Source organism: Passer domesticus, chromosome 4, assembly GCF_036417665.1.
Source record: "Passer domesticus isolate bPasDom1 chromosome 4, bPasDom1.hap1, whole genome shotgun sequence".
Classification (NCBI taxonomy): domain Eukaryota; kingdom Metazoa; phylum Chordata; class Aves; order Passeriformes; family Passeridae; genus Passer; species Passer domesticus.
In genome coordinates, this window is record NC_087477.1 from 40,589,797 (window position 1) to 40,609,328 (window position 19,532).

The 19,532-nt window shown below is 39.0% G+C and overlaps 1 protein-coding gene across 6 annotated transcripts in view; it reads right to left on the reverse strand.

The window, feature by feature from the left end:
- SH3D19 (SH3 domain containing 19) overlaps positions 1-19,532 on the reverse strand; it is an 80,931-nt gene that overhangs the window by 4,093 nt on the left and 57,306 nt on the right. For all 6 annotated transcript variants that reach the window (XM_064417357.1, XM_064417356.1, XM_064417360.1 and 3 more), the window contains 11 exons: positions 16,621-16,728; positions 13,112-13,224; positions 10,898-10,956; positions 8,627-8,891; positions 7,374-7,442; positions 6,028-6,100; positions 5,608-5,738; positions 3,253-3,311; positions 1,468-1,655; positions 1,149-1,201; positions 463-649 (listed from right to left, as the gene is read on the reverse strand). In XM_064417357.1, coding sequence (XP_064273427.1) covers positions 463-649; positions 1,149-1,201; positions 1,468-1,655; positions 3,253-3,311; positions 5,608-5,738; positions 6,028-6,100; positions 7,374-7,442; positions 8,627-8,891; positions 10,898-10,956; positions 13,112-13,224; positions 16,621-16,728 — 1,305 coding nt within the window. The remainder of the gene's footprint in view (positions 1-462; positions 650-1,148; positions 1,202-1,467; positions 1,656-3,252; positions 3,312-5,607; positions 5,739-6,027; positions 6,101-7,373; positions 7,443-8,626; positions 8,892-10,897; positions 10,957-13,111; positions 13,225-16,620; positions 16,729-19,532) is intronic.

Consider the following 19,532-nt stretch of genomic DNA (forward strand, 5'->3'; position numbering starts at 1 on the left):
TACTGCTGTAGCTATGTCCTACTGGAATAAAAAACTCTACTGCCACCAGTCCATCTTATAGTATTAAACAGTCTCACAGTTCTGCTTCTAAGCAGACTAAATTTAAAACTCATTTAAAATCAGTGGTGATACATAAGAAACGCTGACCTTCCCTCTTTCCGCTCTAAGATGAAGCAGCATCAATATTCCTGAATTATTCCTTAAAGGTGGCTGTTTTGCCTGTGCCCAAACCACACTGGAAAACATCCCAGAGTCTGTGTAACCTCACAGATTACTTACTGATTAGAACATTATATTGCCATTATTAGAGAGGTAGGTTCAAAACTTAAGTTTAGCTTTAGAACACTGAAGACTGGTGGTGTGTGACTTGCTGATGCAGCTGATGCCATTGTGTTTTCCCCAGCTGTTATGACTGGCACAACCCAAGGAATAATGAATTGTCCTCTAGTAGGAGCACTGTACCTGAGCAGGTCTGAACAAAAACTGCTGGGAAAATCCCTTCCTTTCCATTCAATCTTCCTCTGTACCACTCCAAATCTACTTGTTCCAGTATTTGGATGTAGTCTCCCTTTCTGAAGGACAGATCATCTTTGGTTTCTGCTGTAAAATCGTGAAGCGCTTCACACCACTCCAGTGAGCGTCTGTTGCTCTGTTCAAGTTAACAGGAGAGATGCATTAATTTTAGAAGTGTGAATGGAGCCCCCAAACTGATGGATGCTGCTGAAAGCAGCTGTACAGCACATGGCTGTCCTGACACCCTCCCAATACAACAGTGCTGCTGCAGATGTAGACTAGAATGGCATTTGAGCAATTACCACCACAGAATTTCATCTAGGCTCAGCCACATTCCTTTTTATCTCTGGTGGCAGGGGAAAGGATTAATAAATTCAAAATTAGATCACTGCAGCAATACTTAAAATAGAGCTAACAAGAACTTCCTTCAGCACGAAGGATAAAAATTCACAATGTTAATTTGTCAGAAGCTCTGAATTCAATCAGCTTAGGCCTTGTGGCAGAACTGAGGCTGTGACAGTACAGCACTGTGTGTTGTGGGAGTGCTGTCACGTTCTGCAGTTACTCTCACATTATAACAGAGTCTCTATAAATCTGTACATAAATTCTGGCTCGCACCTATAAAGTTTTATTACCTGAGGAAGGGAAGATGAAACCTCCACCTCATTCTTCAGTGCTGTTTCTGTACCTACATAAGTAAAGCACAACTTAAGAACAGGAGCAATGTCTATTCAGAATGTTACTAATGACAGAGATTTTAGATATTTGGAATAATAAGAATAGCTTCTTAAGAAGTCCTATTGTTAATTTTGAGGGTTTTTTTATCAGTCTTCCCTCTCTTTTTACCGCCATTCTGTAATCACTGTCCTCCTTTTGGAATTTTCTCCTATGTGCTGCCTATTTGCATTAAGTACAAAACCATGCTCTTGAAGATTTTTGCAAACATACTCATACCTGTTCCAGGTAGATCTTCAATTACTTCTACAAAGTTCAAGGGGAAAATTCCAGACGTGCCTCTGAGCTCTCCTTTGGCCCACTCTTCATTTACATATTCTTTCAGGATAATAGTTTCACCTTCTGAAAAACTGAGCTCATCTTTCTGATCTCCAATGTATTCAAATCGTGCTACACACCTTGGACCTCTGCACAAACAAAAGAGAAAATTATTTTACTTCTTTATTATTACTGTCTATTTAATAGTAAGACAGCATTGTGTGCAATATATGGATTGATGTTTTAATTAAAATTATAAAAAATGCACTGAAGATAGGACATGTGGAAAATTGGGGACCAGCTCTGGTTCTAATCTCTGCTTTCTGAGGAGAATGAGCACAGAGTCTGGGGAAGTCAGATGGAATCTCTCCATCCCAACTGCTGGCTGTTACAGTATTTTGCAAAAGACCCTATTTCCCTTCCAAGCAACAATACACCCCCTTGTTTCTTGGTCACCTGTCCAATTTCCTATCTTTGCCTACACCCAAGCAAGTGTCCTGATACACTTTTCTTAAGAGTTTGATTATTTTTTGAGCTAGCATCCCATTTAGATACACTCAAACATGGGTGGGAGGGTGAGTGCCGTGTATTTATCCCAAATACATGGAGGTTTCATAGGAAGAAGCTAGTTTTTATCTACTTTAAAATACTTTATTCTGTAAATCCATCCCTATAATCTTATAGGGAAAAAAGCTTATCTATCAAAGAAAGAAGCTTCAATGCATCTGATAAATTTTATGTACCTTGGTACAGCACTGAAAAAAAATCCTAATTATTTTTCTCCCTGACTTAAATTTATTTAAGAATGTAATAAATTAAATTTAAGAAATTAACCTAAGAAAATTTTTGGTTTGTCAGAAATGCCACACTGGAAAAAAGCAGTAATAGGCTTTAATTCTTTCTATATATTCATAGCACACAAACAAAGTAAGTAGCTTGATTCCCACCCCTGTCCCCCACCAGGTATCTTTGCAAAGATGTTTCTTGCAGGACAGAGCTAGAACTTTCTGTTTCTTTCTTAGCTGCAGAAGCAACTTTTTAAAGTTAAGTTTTCTTCCTGACAAACCAAGCTTCATATAAAGAACAAATAAATTATCCCACTGACACTAGTTGCTCCTGCCTCTGCATGAATTTGCTTTAATTCCTGGAATGAATGATTATGAAATCCAATAAACATCACTGAGAAATAAATAACATGAAAAATGATTTCTTGCCCACAAATATTAGTACAAGTTGTCTGAAAATCAGAAATGAAAGTGCTAGCAATTCACTTGATAATTTATGGGGAACTTTGGATTTACCCATACATCTGCACACCTTAGGGACAGACAGATTTCTCTGCTTAAAGCACCTCTACATTCTGTTCCATTGTATCTTGTGCCTTCACAAGAGTAGGAGCCCTACCATGTTCCATCTTGTGAGGACAAAGGAAGAAAGCAGCAAGGTCAGGAGCAAAGAGAGGAGTGTACAATGCTGCTGAAGTTAATTAGATTGGTTCATGGTTTCTGGAACCAGTTTTCATGAAAGTAAGGTTTTAGACTTTTTTAACCTCATTATGAGTCTGAATATAACATCATAAACATTCAGGTTTTTAAAATATATAATTTAATTTTTACAATATATTTTGGTGAATAAATTGTTAACCCTATTAACTTCAGTGTAGAGAGTTCCTGCTTCAAAGTTAATATTTCTTTTTCATTCCTCATAAATCAACATGAGAAAGCAAATAAGATTCATCTGACTCACTTGATACATCGAGATGAAGAGGGTATTTTTTTCTTGTTGGCTTCTTCTGGAATATCAATCTAATAAGACAATAAAATAAATTATATCTTCTATTATAAGCTCATGGCAACTAACCACAATAAACTTGAAACTAGTTAAAATAATCTGTTTTTCAGATGTGTGACACTCTGTAATTCCTGGCATGCTCTGATATATGACCACATTAATGTAAATTTATGCCTGTTTTCTCATTTTTTAATCTTATGCAAACAAGGAGCAATATTTAATGTTTTGTTTTATGAAGCTGGTTTATTGTTTCTACTTGTAGCATGACTGATTGACAGAATACGTAACTAGATGCTACTACATGTCATTGAATTTAGATCCCAATTCTCAACTGGTAATTGCTCTCAATTATTTACTAGCACAGTACACCACAACAGACAAAACTACTGTTTATACTTATCTCTTCTGTGCTTTGGTAGCCAAGTGCTCTCCAAACAAAAACACATCTCACAAATCTCACTTGAACTGGAGAAATACAACTTGAGAAATCAATACACCAGTACATCAAACACCCAACATTCAAGTCCTTTATCCCAGGAGGGTTTCACTGTATGTTTGGGGTGGCATGAAGGATGATCTGTGAGATGTACAGGACCATGAGCTGAGAGGCCCTGGTGAGGAGCTTTGGGTTACAGCTCACTGTTATACCAGCCAGTTCCCATAAAATCAACAGGAATGTTCCATGGCTTGTGTGAAGCACTGGAGGAAATCACAATGCCTTTTAGGACAAATCATCTTGCATTGCTCTTGCTGACGGAGCTGGTATCTGTGGTGCTCTGAAGGTTCTGTGGGAAGCTATAACTATGTGTTATTGTTAGGTGTCCAGATCTAAACTATTACCCAGCTCAATACTGTAAAATCACATTGTAGTGTGTTATATGGAGACCTTGTATCGAGATGAAATCTGACATGAATTAACAGGAGAATTCACTCAAGTAAATTAGCTTCATGTACTGTATTCTTTTTTCTTTTTAAAAAACCCCAAATTCTCAAAAAAAAAGATTTTTGCCCTCAAAGAATAATAACCTTTTACAACTAAAATAGAAATGCATCTTCCCTAGCTTTTATGAGGTTGTATCTGTCTGTATCAATGCTGAATTTGACCCCAAATACTCACTCCACTGCTTTAACATAAAATCTTTTCTTGACTAGCAAGAGCTTTTAAATGGAACTGTTGGTCTGTGCAGAAGCAGCCAATCAATTTAGCTAACAAATCTTGTGAAAGTGAATCAAGCATGGTTCCATTACTACTAACTATGACTTTAGTTTTTATTCTTCAGCACTTCTCAGATCATAAAATTTTTCTCCAATACCACCATTATAAATTAAACAGACACCCTGTCCTCTCTGGTGTCCACCAAACCCTTGGTATTGCCCATGCAGCAGCAGGGCTCACTCTGCCAGCTGTGCTGGCCACAGACACCTCCTGTCTTCAGTGCCAAGCCAAGCACCTTCCCAGCATCCTGGTGTCACTCTGACACTCCTCCATGTCCATATGGCTGGTGTGGACAGCCCAGTGCCCTTTCCACTGTCACAAAATGGACTTCAGTCTCAGACTCAGGCTTGCAAAAGGTTTGACCCAGCATTTGTCTGCAGGGAACCATACTGTATCCCTTGTAAATTAATTACCATGGGCTCCAAAAGAGCACCTGTCTCTGCCTTCCACTCACTGTCAAGTGTCACATTGAGGAAGAGGATTGCTTTAAGCTGCTCATTTGCAACAACACAATCTCCTTGCACTGTGCCAGCACAACCATTTGTGCAGCCACTCAGAAAACCACTTAGGCAAATTGATCCTGTTGGAAAAAACAGTATTCTAGGAAGAAAAAAAACCCCAGCATGGTTTCAAATTGCTACTCTGACCTAGTTCATTACATGGCTAAAAAAGTGGTGATTCCAGCAAAGTTCAAGGGATGAGAAAATGACAGAAGATGGGGAACTGTGGGGAGGCACAAAAATCAACCATTTTTTACCGAGTGTTGATTCTGACATGCAGCTGTCAAAAAATAATCTGCTTGGAGGACCCTGAGAAACTATGCATGTTTCCAAAGAGAATCTGGTAAGGTCAATGATTTTCTCACTTGGCTTTAAATTGACAGCAAATTATTCCCCCTAACACAAGCTGGCTGTGCCAAGTCAAGCATCTTTCTAATACCACACAAACAAGTTGATGAGTCTTCTGTGTTGCCAGTGGGATAAGAGATTATCTGAACACATAATGGAGTCAAACACACGGGAGCTTTAGTAAAACAGAACCAGAAAACAAATGCAACAGGATCTTATGTAGCAATGTATACAAAGCTTACATACAAGCACTTTAACAAAGTTGGCAGGAAATATCCCTGTGTGATTCCCGCATTTTCCTCTGTACCACTCCGTATCAATTTTCTCCAAAAGATAAACGGTGTCTCCAGAATGAAGATCCAAGTCATCAGCATGCTCTGTAAGACAACATCATTCCGGTTAACAGTACTTGTCACACTCACTGATTTTCTCTAATACAGACAAAACCAGAATCAGTTTTAAAAAGTCTTAATTTTACCTGATAAATCAATTAGCTTTAACTGAAAGAATGACCCATCGACAGATAAATCCATTGATTTGAACACCTCTATATGCAGACCTTGCAGACTGAGCTTCCACACCATTTTAAAGATCTAATTTCTAAGAAAATTTCCATTTGAAAGTCTTGGAGTAAAATGTGCTTCCAGAATATTCACATTTACTTACCTGCAGGAAAATCATGCAGGACTACAGCATGAGGTGCACTTGTGTCAGAAACCTTTGGAGGGTGGTTTGAATCCTGACAACAACAAATAAATCCAAGCAGTTTATAAACCATGGAAGATACAAACAGATTCTCTGCTATGTACTCCTGAATTAATTTTCTGACTTTGGACACAGAGTTGTTCTGGTATTGCAGAAGGAAATGGTTATTGGTCACACAACTATGGGTCTGAATTCTGTACATCTTTTGCCAGGGTAAACAAGAATACATTTCACCAAAATCTACTTCTAAGCCAGTGAAAGGAAGGGAAGGCATGCAACTTTTCCAAGTATAGAAAAAAGCCTCAGCTATCTCTGTGGACCAGAAATCTGTAGCACTGATAGCAACACTCATGGCAAGGGCTGTGGACAAATTTTGCCCTGGTGCTTGGTACTTTGTGCCACCAGTCACTCTTCCTTGCTCGAGAGAACCCAACCCAACTCTCCCCGAGCACACTCAGCAGGGACAGCACATGTGCCCACAAACATTCCAAGAGGAGCAAGGAAGCCACTATGCCTTTGCTTACACTAAGGTAACACTGAGGGGAGCTGAAAGTTTTGTTTCTCTCAGAAAGAGAAATTATATTCAAAATGCTGAGCCACCTTCTCTATCCCACCCACTAGGAATTTTTAGGCTGTACTGATGACAATGATGTGTGAATTATATACAAAGTAATTCACTGTGTACAAAAAAATAAAAACCAACAAAAAAACCCCCAATGTAGACAAAGATAAGACCTGAATGACAACAGACAACAACATACTGCACAGAAATCTATTTCAGCTACATAGGCTTTTGATAATAGTCAAAAAGGCTGCCTATTGCTCTAATTTCCACTAGCTATTTAATATTAATAGGGTCATGCCCTAAAACCAAGTCAGGATCTGTAGAAGCAGAGAGAAGAAAATACTGTCAAGTCCTTATGTCAAAGCCAATTTGCTGATGTATCATGTACAGCACTCCATAAAGTACTCCCTTATCTTTTGCTCAATTCTCAGATACTCAGCCAAGAGAGTGATTTTTTTCCTATTAGATGGAGGAACTTTACTAGTTTCCTCTCCCTTCTGGCACTCCAAGTAATTACTCTTGCTCTGTTCCATAAGCTGAATGTCCCTGTGCTACGAGGCAAATCACCATTATTGGGTTTTGTTTTGGCAGTTGTTTTGTTTTGATTACAGAAACACAAGAATTTAATAAATCACTATTACATGTCTCAGTGTAACCTCTGAAGACTAAAACATATGATACTTTACTGCAACAGGAGTCTTGTTCATTGCATATTTAAGCCAGCAGAAAAGAAGCACCTTACCTTACAGGACAGTTCTCCAGTGTTCCTGGGAAGACAATCTTCCTTGGCAGCTCCATGAGGCACAGGCAGCTTGAAGAGGAACAGAGGCAAATGGAGAAGTTTTTTCACTTCTAAGCATCTCAGATTTTCACTTCAAGTGATAATAGTCAGATGATTGAGCTATTTAAACCTCCCACTACAGGTAATTAGCAGCCCAGTGGAAGAGGACAGGTTCCTTTGGAAGGCATTCAGAACAGACTGATATGATATGAACTGCTACTCTGAGAAACTCAAGTGGTGTCACCCCTTTAAAAGTGTCTTAGACACCTAATTGGTATCACACAATACACTACGAGATATTCAGAAAGACACTCTGATGCAGAAACATTCATTTGCCATGGAGGGCACTAGAAAAACACCCTGGGAGGAAATTTCCATTGACAGTAAGACTTCAGGGCAGAAAATTACTACTGATCTACAAGAAAAAACCTCATACACAGAACTCTAAATTCAAAAGTGAAAGATCAAAAAGGTGGCAACAGAAAGTTTCCACTTCATGCTGATGGAATTTTGATGCTGTTCATGCTATGGCTGCGTGGCTGCTTTTTTTGACAACAGCACCAGTTCAAGCAGCCACCAGCTCTATCACTGATAGTTTCAAGTTTCTAGGGAAAGACCACTTTTGTTTTTATTTGCAGTATCAATCCATTTACAATTAAAATTCCCTAATAACACATACAATACCAAACCCATTTTTATAGTGAAACAGATGGCATCAAAAGGATGAAAATGTAAGATTTGCAATGTTACATTCCTTACTCTTTGCAAGCTTGATTAAATAAGATCAACTACTTTTTAAGTTCCAATGCCTCCCCAATTTGCTTAAGCATTTTGATATGTATGGGTGAACAAATATACAAATGCAATTATTCAGCATCATTTTACTGAAAGACAATTCAGAACCAGTGACTGGAAAAAGAACCCCCAAGCCCCAAGAGCTATGCATTAAAGATAATATAATTACATATATGCACAGAAATACACCACACAGGTCTATACTTTACATTTATTTATTGCTTTCTCCAGTATTGCCTTACAGGACTTATTACTATTTATCTACTAGCATTTTCAAGGGAAGATTATGCTGATAGATGCACTTTGAAAGCCACACAATACTAACCTATTTAGTAGGTTTAACTACCTTTTTTCCTACTATTTTAACTAACACTGTTTTATAGAAACAATGTACTCAGACAGAATATCTCAACTCTCACCATATATTTATTGTAGAGAGGATGACCTGGTTTAGGTCTAGGAGGTAATGCTGGATCTGGATTTTTAAAGACTGCACTTTTTGCTCTCTTGGGTCCCAACCTGAACTTGTTGTTTTTTTTATCAGAGGCGATGTCCGAACTAGATCGCGAAAGAACATCCTTCTGGGAGGAGGTCTTGGCTGCAGAGAATTTTGGTGGAGGTGGCCTTCCAGGAACACTTTTAGGTGGGGGAGGTCGAGCAGGTATAATTTTTCCATCCACAGGCCTAAAAATTGTGCAAAACATTAGAGAAATATGCATATTAATAAGCCTGCCACCTCATCCTAGATACAGAGCATGCAGTAAGGAAACAAGACCTGTCATGACCTGGGCTGTATAGCGTGTAGTGTCTGAAGCTTTCCAGGAATACAGGAACTCAGATACTGACTGGGACCAGATGCTCAAGTCCTTAGACAGATCCTTTGACTACATACTTCCAAGTCTGCTCACCAACAGCCTGCCAGCTTTCTGGGGAGCCCACTAAATAAGCAGGATTTGTTTCAGCAATCCACCTCTAGAAAGAGCTTTCTTTGTAGCTGCTGCAGCATGCACTTCTGCTATTGGAGAGCTTTTGTGAAAGCTGGTCTTCAGCTCATTCCTTGGAATGTCACTTACCTCAAGTGACTCTGATAAAACTCGTATCACACCACTTTGCACACTGTCATCAATAGCAGAATTTACCATTTTTTATGCAACAGATGTCTACCACAGAAAGAGAACAGTGGTGAAAACATTCAAGTTCTCTGGCAGTGCTAGAGGTCCCACACTCCTATTAGCAGATGAGCAGTTTCTAAGCTGCTCTAAAAATTAGAGACTAGCAAGTGACAGTAGTAATATTGGCTATTACTAGTAATATTCCAAAATTACAGTATCATTTGATTGTTATTGGGATATCTTCAACCAGCTACTGCAAGTTTCTGCTACAACTGTTTTTTTCTTTCATACAATGTCATTCAGCATAATTATTTGCTCATGTACAATCCTCATGGGTCTGCATGATTAACCCCCACAAGTGTGCACTGGTGGATCTTTGAAGTATCATTCTAACACATTTTGTGAGTGTCACCCACTACTTGAGAAGATACTAGTGCTCTACTAATGCTCCTGATAAGAGTTCTCTGTTACTATCTGAGTATGGAACAATTTCTAAATGTCAAAAAAATTTTCCACTTCTCTTCATCATCCATCTCTCCCTTTTCTTGGCCTCATCTTAAACTAAGCATTTTTAATATTGACAAAGGGGGTATTTCAAGTTAAACTGTTTTAAATCTGTAAATAGACCAACACACCCCACACATTTTTAAAGCATCTTAACTAAAAAAGAAGATCCTAACAAGAAATTCAGTGAATTATTACTGCTTACTTAAAAAAAAAAAATTAAACATCCATTTGAGCAGAAGAGTGAAAGGACAAAATATTTACTGCAGTCCCAGAGACCCTCATAAAAATCAGGAATGCTAAACTAATGTGGGGAAGGAACAAACCAGTAAGGAGCAACAACGACGTGCTTCCTTGTGGTACATTCTTTCTTGTTAATTAATACTTACTATTATTGGACAGACTCATTTCAAGAACAGAAAGATTCTCTTATCCTACCACAACAGAGCAAACTCATGTTTAAACCCACAGATTCAGATGCAAACACTGAGATACCCACAGTGGGCTGGCTAGCCATTGCCAGATCTCCATCCACTGTGTCTCTGGCATTGATGGACGTGAACTAAAGGCTGGTCCAGCAAATTCTGCCCTTGCAGAAATTCCTTCTTTTTGGTTCACAAGAATAAAAAATCCCAAGGTTATCACTGATCCTGCACCTGCATTTTTGGTCCAAAGTGTACAGACTAGCCAGTGCTTCTGGGAAGCTGCTGGCCCAGCATCTGCCCTTTTCAGGGTGGCATCATCTGCCACCTCCATTCCTTCACCACCCAAATCCCACCACAAGTGCAAGTGCTGTGGGTGAAAAGGTTAAAGATTCAGAAAGGAATGACTGTCAGCAGCCACTGTACATGAGCTGAAAAGTCAAACAGCTGCTCTCCTGTAATCTCCTTGCTCATACCATACTGTACAAACAAGTATTAAACAGCTACCAACTTGGTCCTGCCTATTTATTAGTGAGCACAGTGCCCAGCCAAGACTACTGAGCAATGGCTGGAGTCAGTAGTGTCTACACTGAGACTATGCAAATTAATTTAGAAACAGCACTTTTAAGGGCTTTTGAAGAACCACACTCACCTTGGGGGCAGTAGAGGTTCCAGCTGAGGCACTCCAGCTTGTTCTGAGTGATCAAACTCCTACAACCATTCAAAAGAAAAAAGATATTTCTTTAAGCCTAAGGAAAATAAAAAATCTTGTTTAAATGATATAATTCTTATATTATATTATATCCTATGGACATGAAAGATGAGAGTTTCTGGAGGTCTGGGAGTAAAGTAGTAAGAATTATGGTGTGATTCTGCAATTTTGAAGTGTTGAACATGGAGGAAAATATGGAGGGCAAATAACCTGATTTACCACCTGAAACACAGCTTAAATTGTGCATTAAATATGACCCAGACCCTCCTTTCCTACTACATGGCAGTAAGGACTTAAGAGCCAATTCCAGGAGAGTCATACAAATGTCCAATTACACTGCCCACAGGGATTTGCATTATCAACTTGGATTTAGCTTCGACACATGGAACACTTTGAACAGGCTTAAAGCAGAAAACATGACATTAATTCAACTCACACAGGACAGTGTCTCTTGCAAACAACATTAGCTCCCATTAAGGAAGGCATCAAAATATGTTTGCTAGAGATCTAACAAACAAATCCCAGTGAATCTTGCTTTGGCAGATTAAAGCATCACTCCTCCCAGCTGATTACCCCATACAGGAGGACATGTGCCATGTCTGAAGGGCTTGGACCACAGTGATGGATTAACAAGTGACCATCCTTACTGCCTCCTGCTGCTCATTTTCATCCGAGTGCCAGAAAGTTCTGCCAGCTCTGCGGAACAAGCACAGCTGCTTCTGGAACAGCATCATAAATCAGAGTGCTGAATCTGGGTTCAAAAGAACCCTTTCAGAACCAGTACTTCTAGATAGGTCTGAACAGTCTTGTTTACTTAATTAGGTGCTTGAATGTGCCTGAAACTCATAAACAATTTCTGTGATTTTTCTCATCTAGAAAACACCCAGATATATTTTGTGACAAAATCTGACCCTTGATTGAGTCCCCAAATTTAATGTTCTGATTAAATGACCCTATTAGAAAGAAAACAACCTGCCACTTTCAGATGAGGATGTTATCCTCATACCAAAAATTTTCCTCTTCTGTGTGAAAAGGAAGAAATTTGTGCCAACTGCTGCTTATGGTCAACAATTTTTGCTGCTGCTGTTTAATCACTGCCACTGACAAACAATACTAGTTTTAGAAGCACAGCTCTTACCTTTCCAAAGATAGGATTTCAATGTTCCAGTGGATTCAATACAATCTTTTTTTAAAAAAAAAATCCTCTGAAGCTTATACATGCCTGTCACAATAACCTGGATAACACTGTAAAAGTTTTGGAGTTCCACTGCATAAAATGTCATTTAATGTCTTGTTTCGTAAATTTTTTTTTCAGCATTATCCAGAAAAGGTGGAACCTCTCTGAACAGCCTTTGCAATGACAACATTTTAAGACTCTTTATCTTAATAGCAGAGGTAACTACAAAGGCATTTGTTGGCAGCATCCATCCAGAAAGGGCTCTTAATTTGATTTGATCTTTTACTGCCTGTGGCTTTCACAAGATTCTCTGCCATTCCTGTCATCAGAAAACCCAGTATTTGTAAATTTTACTGTAATTTTCTAGTTTAATTCCCTTTTGAAAATCTGTGTCAAATGTCATTTAGCTACAATGCCTACCATTACTATGTACATACTCTGGAGTAAGGAGCAGAACCTTACTTCCCAAAATAGGTGGTTCTACTCAGCAGAAACAATTAGAAGGAAAGAGCTGGAAAAAAAGCAAGCTTCATTCTGCTACAGAAAAGTTTCCTCTGCCTGCAAATTAGCACAGACACCAAGAGAAATTGTGTGCATGAAGGTAAAAGTATACATTTCTAAAGCACAACATTGACAACATTTCACCATGTAAATCCCACTGGACTTTGAGCCACTTTGCAATGCTTTTGACACTCACTTGTAAAATACCATGATTTCAGATGATGAATACAGAAAATTGAAGACAGATGTGATCAAAGCTTAATAAAATCACCAGAGTCTTTTTCAAAAACTGGCAGCAGTCTAAATTACCTAATTAATTAGAGAACAGGATTAAAAAAAAAAAGCCTTATATTTCTGAGTAGTTGTTTTCATCTTCTGGTCCTTCAAACAACTTACTTTACAAATGCTTGAGGATCACAAGAGATATTTTAACCAAAGGAGACAAAACTGTAATACAGGAAAACAGTCTAACTTACCCCTTTTTTCACTAGGTCACCACTGCTGGGTTTTCCCACTGTGATATTGGATGTGTTCCCAATAGGCTTTTCAGCAGGAAGTGGTGGAGGGCTATGTAGGTTGTCATTTAAAGCTGTAAAAAACAAAAAAAACCCCAAATTAAAGTCTAATTAATACCCTCGTCATGTGGATGAACAATAGGTAAAGGAATCCACTTTGTTTGGGGCATTTTTTGTGTGAATGCAACTTCCTTCCTCAAAGCTGGAGCAGCCAAAGGGAAAAAACACTTAAAGAGCAGTGAAGGGAAAAGGGACATGAGGGGAACATTGTAACTCTGAGGTTGAATTCAGGAGTACTTCCCTTCCTGCATAATGGATCTTCACTTTACTCAAGGACACAAGCAAGTAATTTCAGAATTTCAGGGTTTTAGCTGCAATATTTGGTGATACAATATTAGACAAGTAGAAGAGCTTCTACCCCTTGGAATGTCAGATTCATTACTGGATACCCTGAAACGCCATCACCACATTTCTAAACTGGCTCACTTTTTTCTTCAGCTGTCAGCTCCTGGAATATCCTTCAGGCTGGAAAACAGCTGAGGGTTATTTCAAGCAACCTTGAAAGATCAGGAGACTTGGATGGAAGAATCTCCAGAAAGGTAAAGGCAAGAAAATAAATTATTGCCTGCTACAAAATTCTGGATGACAGAAAACAGAGATGGAAGTTGCCAGGCAGTCTTTAAGGAGAAAAACAAGTTTAGGACATGGAAGAGGAAACATTACACATCTTACTAGGGAAGGGTGATGATGTCCTCATGCTCAGTAAAGAATAGAAAACCCTTCTAAATATTTTTTTATTTCAATTTCTCTTTCAATTTCAATTTCCTTTCAACGTCTCTGCCGCTGAAACCTGGGAAGCACTTGGACAGGTTTTACCAGTATATTTACCAAACATTTTGTGTTTATATACTGGAACCATGTCATCTATTTTACATCTGTTTGTACAACAGGAAAATTAACTTCATAGAAAGAACTACAGACACTTAAGCTCTTCTGACTTCCAGCTGAACTTGGAGTCACATAAAAATATGTGTAGATAGCCTGGACATTTATAGACTGATGACAAAATAAAAAGATGAGAAATGCTATTCAAAACAAAACTCTCAGCTGCTCATTTCACGAAAATTACTCTCAACAAAGAAACATAGGAAGGAGCAGTGTTGTTTATTTTCAACATCTTTGTTGCATTACTATTATGTAAAACACCGCTGTGATGTTTAAAAATGGATCTGTTCAATGGATCAGTTCAATTTTTAGGAGAAGTTCACAGTTACTGTGTTGGCAGTGACCAGGCATGGGAGAAAAAAGTTGGGAAGGTCATCACTTTTCTAAGGTACTGCAATGGATGAAAAGTAAAAACAATACCTGGCAGTAATTCCAAAAGAAATCTTTTTTAATCCTGTCTTACTGATAAAAAAAGCATAAAATATTAATTTACCACTTCCAGTCTTGATATATACACATTTCCTCTCCCTTACTCTATTTAAGGTCAGAATTAAAGGAACTAGAGAAACAAGCAAAAAAAAATCCCCAAGAACTCAAAGTCAGGTGTTATTTTCAATGATTTCTAAGTGTAATAACTGGAGTGTCAATGCTTCCTTTCTAACCACATCTCAACAAAAATGCTAGTCCTTATTGAAAACTTCACTGGAGTTCAAATTCTTAAGCAGTTCTGTCCCCTTTTTTGTGGTGCTGGGTGGCTGTTTTTAGGGGGTTTTAAAAATTTCTGTTATTTTGTTTTGTTTGTTTATTGGGGCTTTCAGTTTTTACTGTTCCTGACAGAATTTATCTCCTCAATAAACGAGATGGCAGAAGACTCCCCTGTACTGAGATTATGTAGCCCCTTTACAATGCAAACCATACTATACCCATTTTTACTTTGACCCAGTTTTACTGTTCTCCTCTTTTAACTTCTAACAGGTTACATTTCTACACCTGCTCCTATTTGACAAAAGGTTATTCTGCTTTCTTGGAATATGCTTCTGTTCCTCCCTATCCCATTAATCATCTTCCAACCACTGATTCCCATAAGGCAGGCAAGGCAGTCCTTCAGAACCTCCTGCTGTTTTTGTAGCTAAGTACAGGACTGGCAGTCCTTTGTGGAAATTTCAATTACCACTAGAGAGCAGCAAGAGCCCAGTTATCTACTAGTTCAAAAGGGTATCCATCTCAAAAAAAAAAAAGAAGTGGAAAGGAAAAAAAAATAAATAAAAAGCCAACCAACTACCTGACATTATTTTTAATTGTAATTAAAATTTCCTTTATAGAGAACAATTATGTCAATTTCTTTACAGTAGTTCATAAACATTTTTTCCAATTGAAAAAACTTTTTAATCAGGTATTAACAGTAAGACTTTTCCTCACAGCTTTATCTTCAGTCTTCTCTGCATTTTTAATCATTTCCACCACATTTCTTCCATATGCAGGGGAGAAGAAAACTGAGTATTTTAACAAAGGGTTGGTGACAGGGGGGAGATGGGAAATAATTAGTGAAACTCCGAGGAGAAATACCACCTGGCCATACAGTTATCAGAAGTTGACTGTACATTTACTAAATGTGGCAAAACGTGATTTTGAAACATAAGTTTTAAGAGCTATCTTCTGACATTTTTCCCTAAGCTCTGAGGATCAAAGATAAGGCCAAAGAGAATTCTGCAAGTACACACTCTAGCATACAAAGACCAACACAAAGACCTTGTGGCTCATTGATAAATTTCCACTCTGAGATGCTGTCAGTGCCATTTGTAAGGCTGTAAAGGATTAGAGGAGGCAGGCTTTAGGAATACAGTAACTCTCAGAAAGCTATAGTCAAGACCCTGCCATAAAATTAAGCACATAAGTTTTTTGCATCCCACATGCCTTTTTTATTCCCTCAAACTGCTACCTTAACATTCTTGTTTAAATGGGCACAGATTTCAAAACTAGCAAGGATCAAAGGAACTTTTTGATTTAAACTATGAAAACTATGCTAAACATCCCAACCAAGTTGTATTTGAAGCAAAATTGAATGCATCAATGCTTTTCTTTTGACAAGGAAGCTTGGGAGCAGCACTAAGCCTGAGCTGAGGTCAGCACCAAAGTCAGTTTGGCCAAAGGTTCAGCTCCAGAATATCATTTAGCAGACAAAACAAACTCACTTCTGCAGCAGGGGTCTCCTCCAAGTCTTCCTTTCCAGCCTTTAGATCTGCCCCTTACACGCAGTTTCACCCCTGATATGCATTGGCTCCCTCATGTTTGAAGAATCAGACTCAGGGGAGGGAGCCCATGCGGCAGCTGGCAGCAGGGAGAGCGGAACACGATGCTCATCGACCTCTGCCTCCCACCACAGCCCTCAGGCTGGCTCCTCTGACTTGTCAAACCTTACCATGGGATTCCCCTGGCAGCTGATATCAGCTAATAAACAGCAAGTCAGTTGAGCCCCAACTGAAATGGTTTTCTAACACATTTCTCACACATTTGGGAGAACTCACGTTTCCCGGGTTTAGCTGGGATTCGGATTACAGTGGGTTTCCGAGCCACAGCTGGCTGAGCCGTCTGTTCCTTGGCAGGTTCACTTTTGGTAAGGAACTGAAACGGATCTAGAAGGAGGAAAAAACCCCAACATTTTAACACTTATTTGTTGAACACAATCTTACCAAATATTGCTTTCATTATTAAGGGTATTTATATTTCACACTCAATACAGTAATAAAAATAGATAGATCAGGCTGATGCAACTAGCATACCCAGCTCTTTTTAAGTAACAGCTCTTCTTTTACACCTGCTTTTATACTGACTTAACATAAACGTGCTCCAGATACCTTCTGGAATTATATGAGCCACTGAACAAGTGGAACTGCATTGCTTGGTAATAAGGACCTGAAATCAGAATGGCTTTAGGGAAGTGTTTACAAAGCACTTGATCTAGTGCACTGACATAGCTGTGAAAACATTCCATGAAAACTTTTAATCAACACAATCTTGTCAAAGCTAAACAATCAGCACTGCAGCAGATAAAATACGTACTGAAACATACAAAACCTTTAAATACTACTGATTACAAAAGGTCCTTGCTGTAGAACTAATTCTTTTGAAGATTCTGCATAATTTTGTTGGTTATAAACCTGGTGACATGGAGGGAACTGGTTCAGACCAAGGAGAGTTGTGCCTGAGCTCTGCCCCTGCCTATATCACTCATTCCTCTACAAGCCTGCCCAAACATTCCACTGGTAAGACAGGAGCAATATTTCCCATCCTTCATTACCTTAAACACTGCTCTCTTATTAACAGGCATGGGAACATAGTCTCATGTAGAAAGCAGCTGTAAAAATACTAGTACATAAATAAAGTCCAAATTAATGTGTTCTTTCCCAAGTACACCTTCATGTCAAAGAGCAATACTTCTTTCTTCTTAACAACTGCTACTTCTTTATCAGACATTATCAAATTCTGCAGTAAAATGGCAATGCTTAACAGTATAATAAAAGTGTAGAGTAGAAACTGGAGAAGGACTCTGGGTGATAAATCTGACACATATTCATAGCCACAACAACCAAGTCTGATCTCTTCTGCTGGCCTTTTCAGATGTGCAACTCAATGAGGTGTTTTTTATGGAGTGTCATAGTCCAAGAGTAGAAATATTCAGGGCATCTCTTTGAATTCCTCATGACTTTAATAAAAGCATACCCTTTCCCAAAACTACGGTCACACTTCCTCACAAAATTAGAAAAATCTGTGTTTGATAAAATTTTATCTTCAACACTTAGAAAAAAATGTTATGTAATATGAAGTCATGATTTCTTATAGACAATTTTGAACAATCCAATCCAAGCAAGACACCATATATCTGTGCCTGGCAATTCACAGAAGATTTAAGAAAGTCCAGAAATGCAGCATTTATTTACGAACAACCTCATGCCCTCCCACATGCACACACTCGGTGGCCACAGCTCCCCCTTGCCAGTGCATCTGCCATCAGCCCCCTCTGGCCGTGTCCCCAGCTCCTGCTGCCAGCGTGCAGCTGTCACAACAGCAGGGACAACATGCCACAGGGCCCATGCATGCTCACCCTGCTCAGATGTCCACCTCCCACCAGCCCCTTGCTCAAGGCCTTCTTCACAGGCAGCCCCATCCCGTATGGCTGTGCTGTGTGAATTTGTGCCATGGCCTCTCTCAAAGCCAACCTGCCTACAGGTTCCCCAGAAACCACCTGGCTACCTTCAGATCTCATTTTAATCAGGAATCAAGCAAATCAATTCCTTCTGTCAGGCTGCTTGTACAACAGCTGGGAGTGTACACTTCAGGTACAAAGGATCATGGCAGGTCAGAAATTTGTCTACAGATAAAGGTATACAGGCTACAGGTAAAAATGAACTCTGTTACCATCTAGACAAAAGATGCCTCCATCACATTGTACCCAAAGATTTTCACTGCATCTGGAAATTAGGTACAGGCAACCCACAATGCTTTAGAATGCAAGGGTGAATCAACATTTTGTTCAAGTTATGGACTAGCACATGAGGGTAGAGGGCTTAGGTCTCTTCAGTGAAAGCTGCATCACAGCAAGGGTTTTTGTAGAGGACTTTAAAACACAGACCACAAGTGGGGTAGAAGCATTCTGGAAGTACAGTCATTACAAGGAATCAAAATCCCACCACTGGAGCAAGACTGCAATATTCTTTTACTATTTTATACCTCCATCTGCTAGCTACAATGCTAACATTTGAATTGCATTAAAAAACCCCTGAAGATTTATCAAACTTTAACTTCTGTGCTGGTGTTTAGAGTGACTTTAAGTGCAGCTGAAAAAAAACCCCCAAAACACTGAAACTGGGCTTTGCTCTCTCTTTTAGTTATCTTGCAACTCTCCATCAGACTTGAGGAGTGACCCTGGGGAGGCAGCAAGGCCTCAAAGCTGCATTTGCCTATAGGGAAGCTGGAGACACAGCCAGACACAGCTCTGCTCCAGGATGAGCAGAGGAAAGGTGAGCAGGGCTAAGTCACGAGCTCCTTGACACAGCATGACCATAAGGAACACTCTGGCACACAGAGCACCTCTCAGGGTAAGGTTCTGCAAAGGTGAAGGAAGTTCTGCATGAAAAACAAGGAAACAATTTTCCAAAGCCTCCATCTTATGAAAATATAGACACAGAGAGCAAGTGGTAATGCTGTAAATATCCCAAACAATCACAGTTCTGTAGTCCCGTAAATTTAAAGAAGATTTAAAATTATAAAAAATTGTTGTCAGCTGTTAATCACTGCTATACATAGAAACAGTTTTCTTGACCATTCAGCAGTTGGCAGAGGTCCTTACATCAATACATCTGACAATTTTTGTCTGAGAAAAGCAATTTCTAAGGCTGAGAAAAACATTTGATGAACGTTAGTTTTCCACTCATTATCT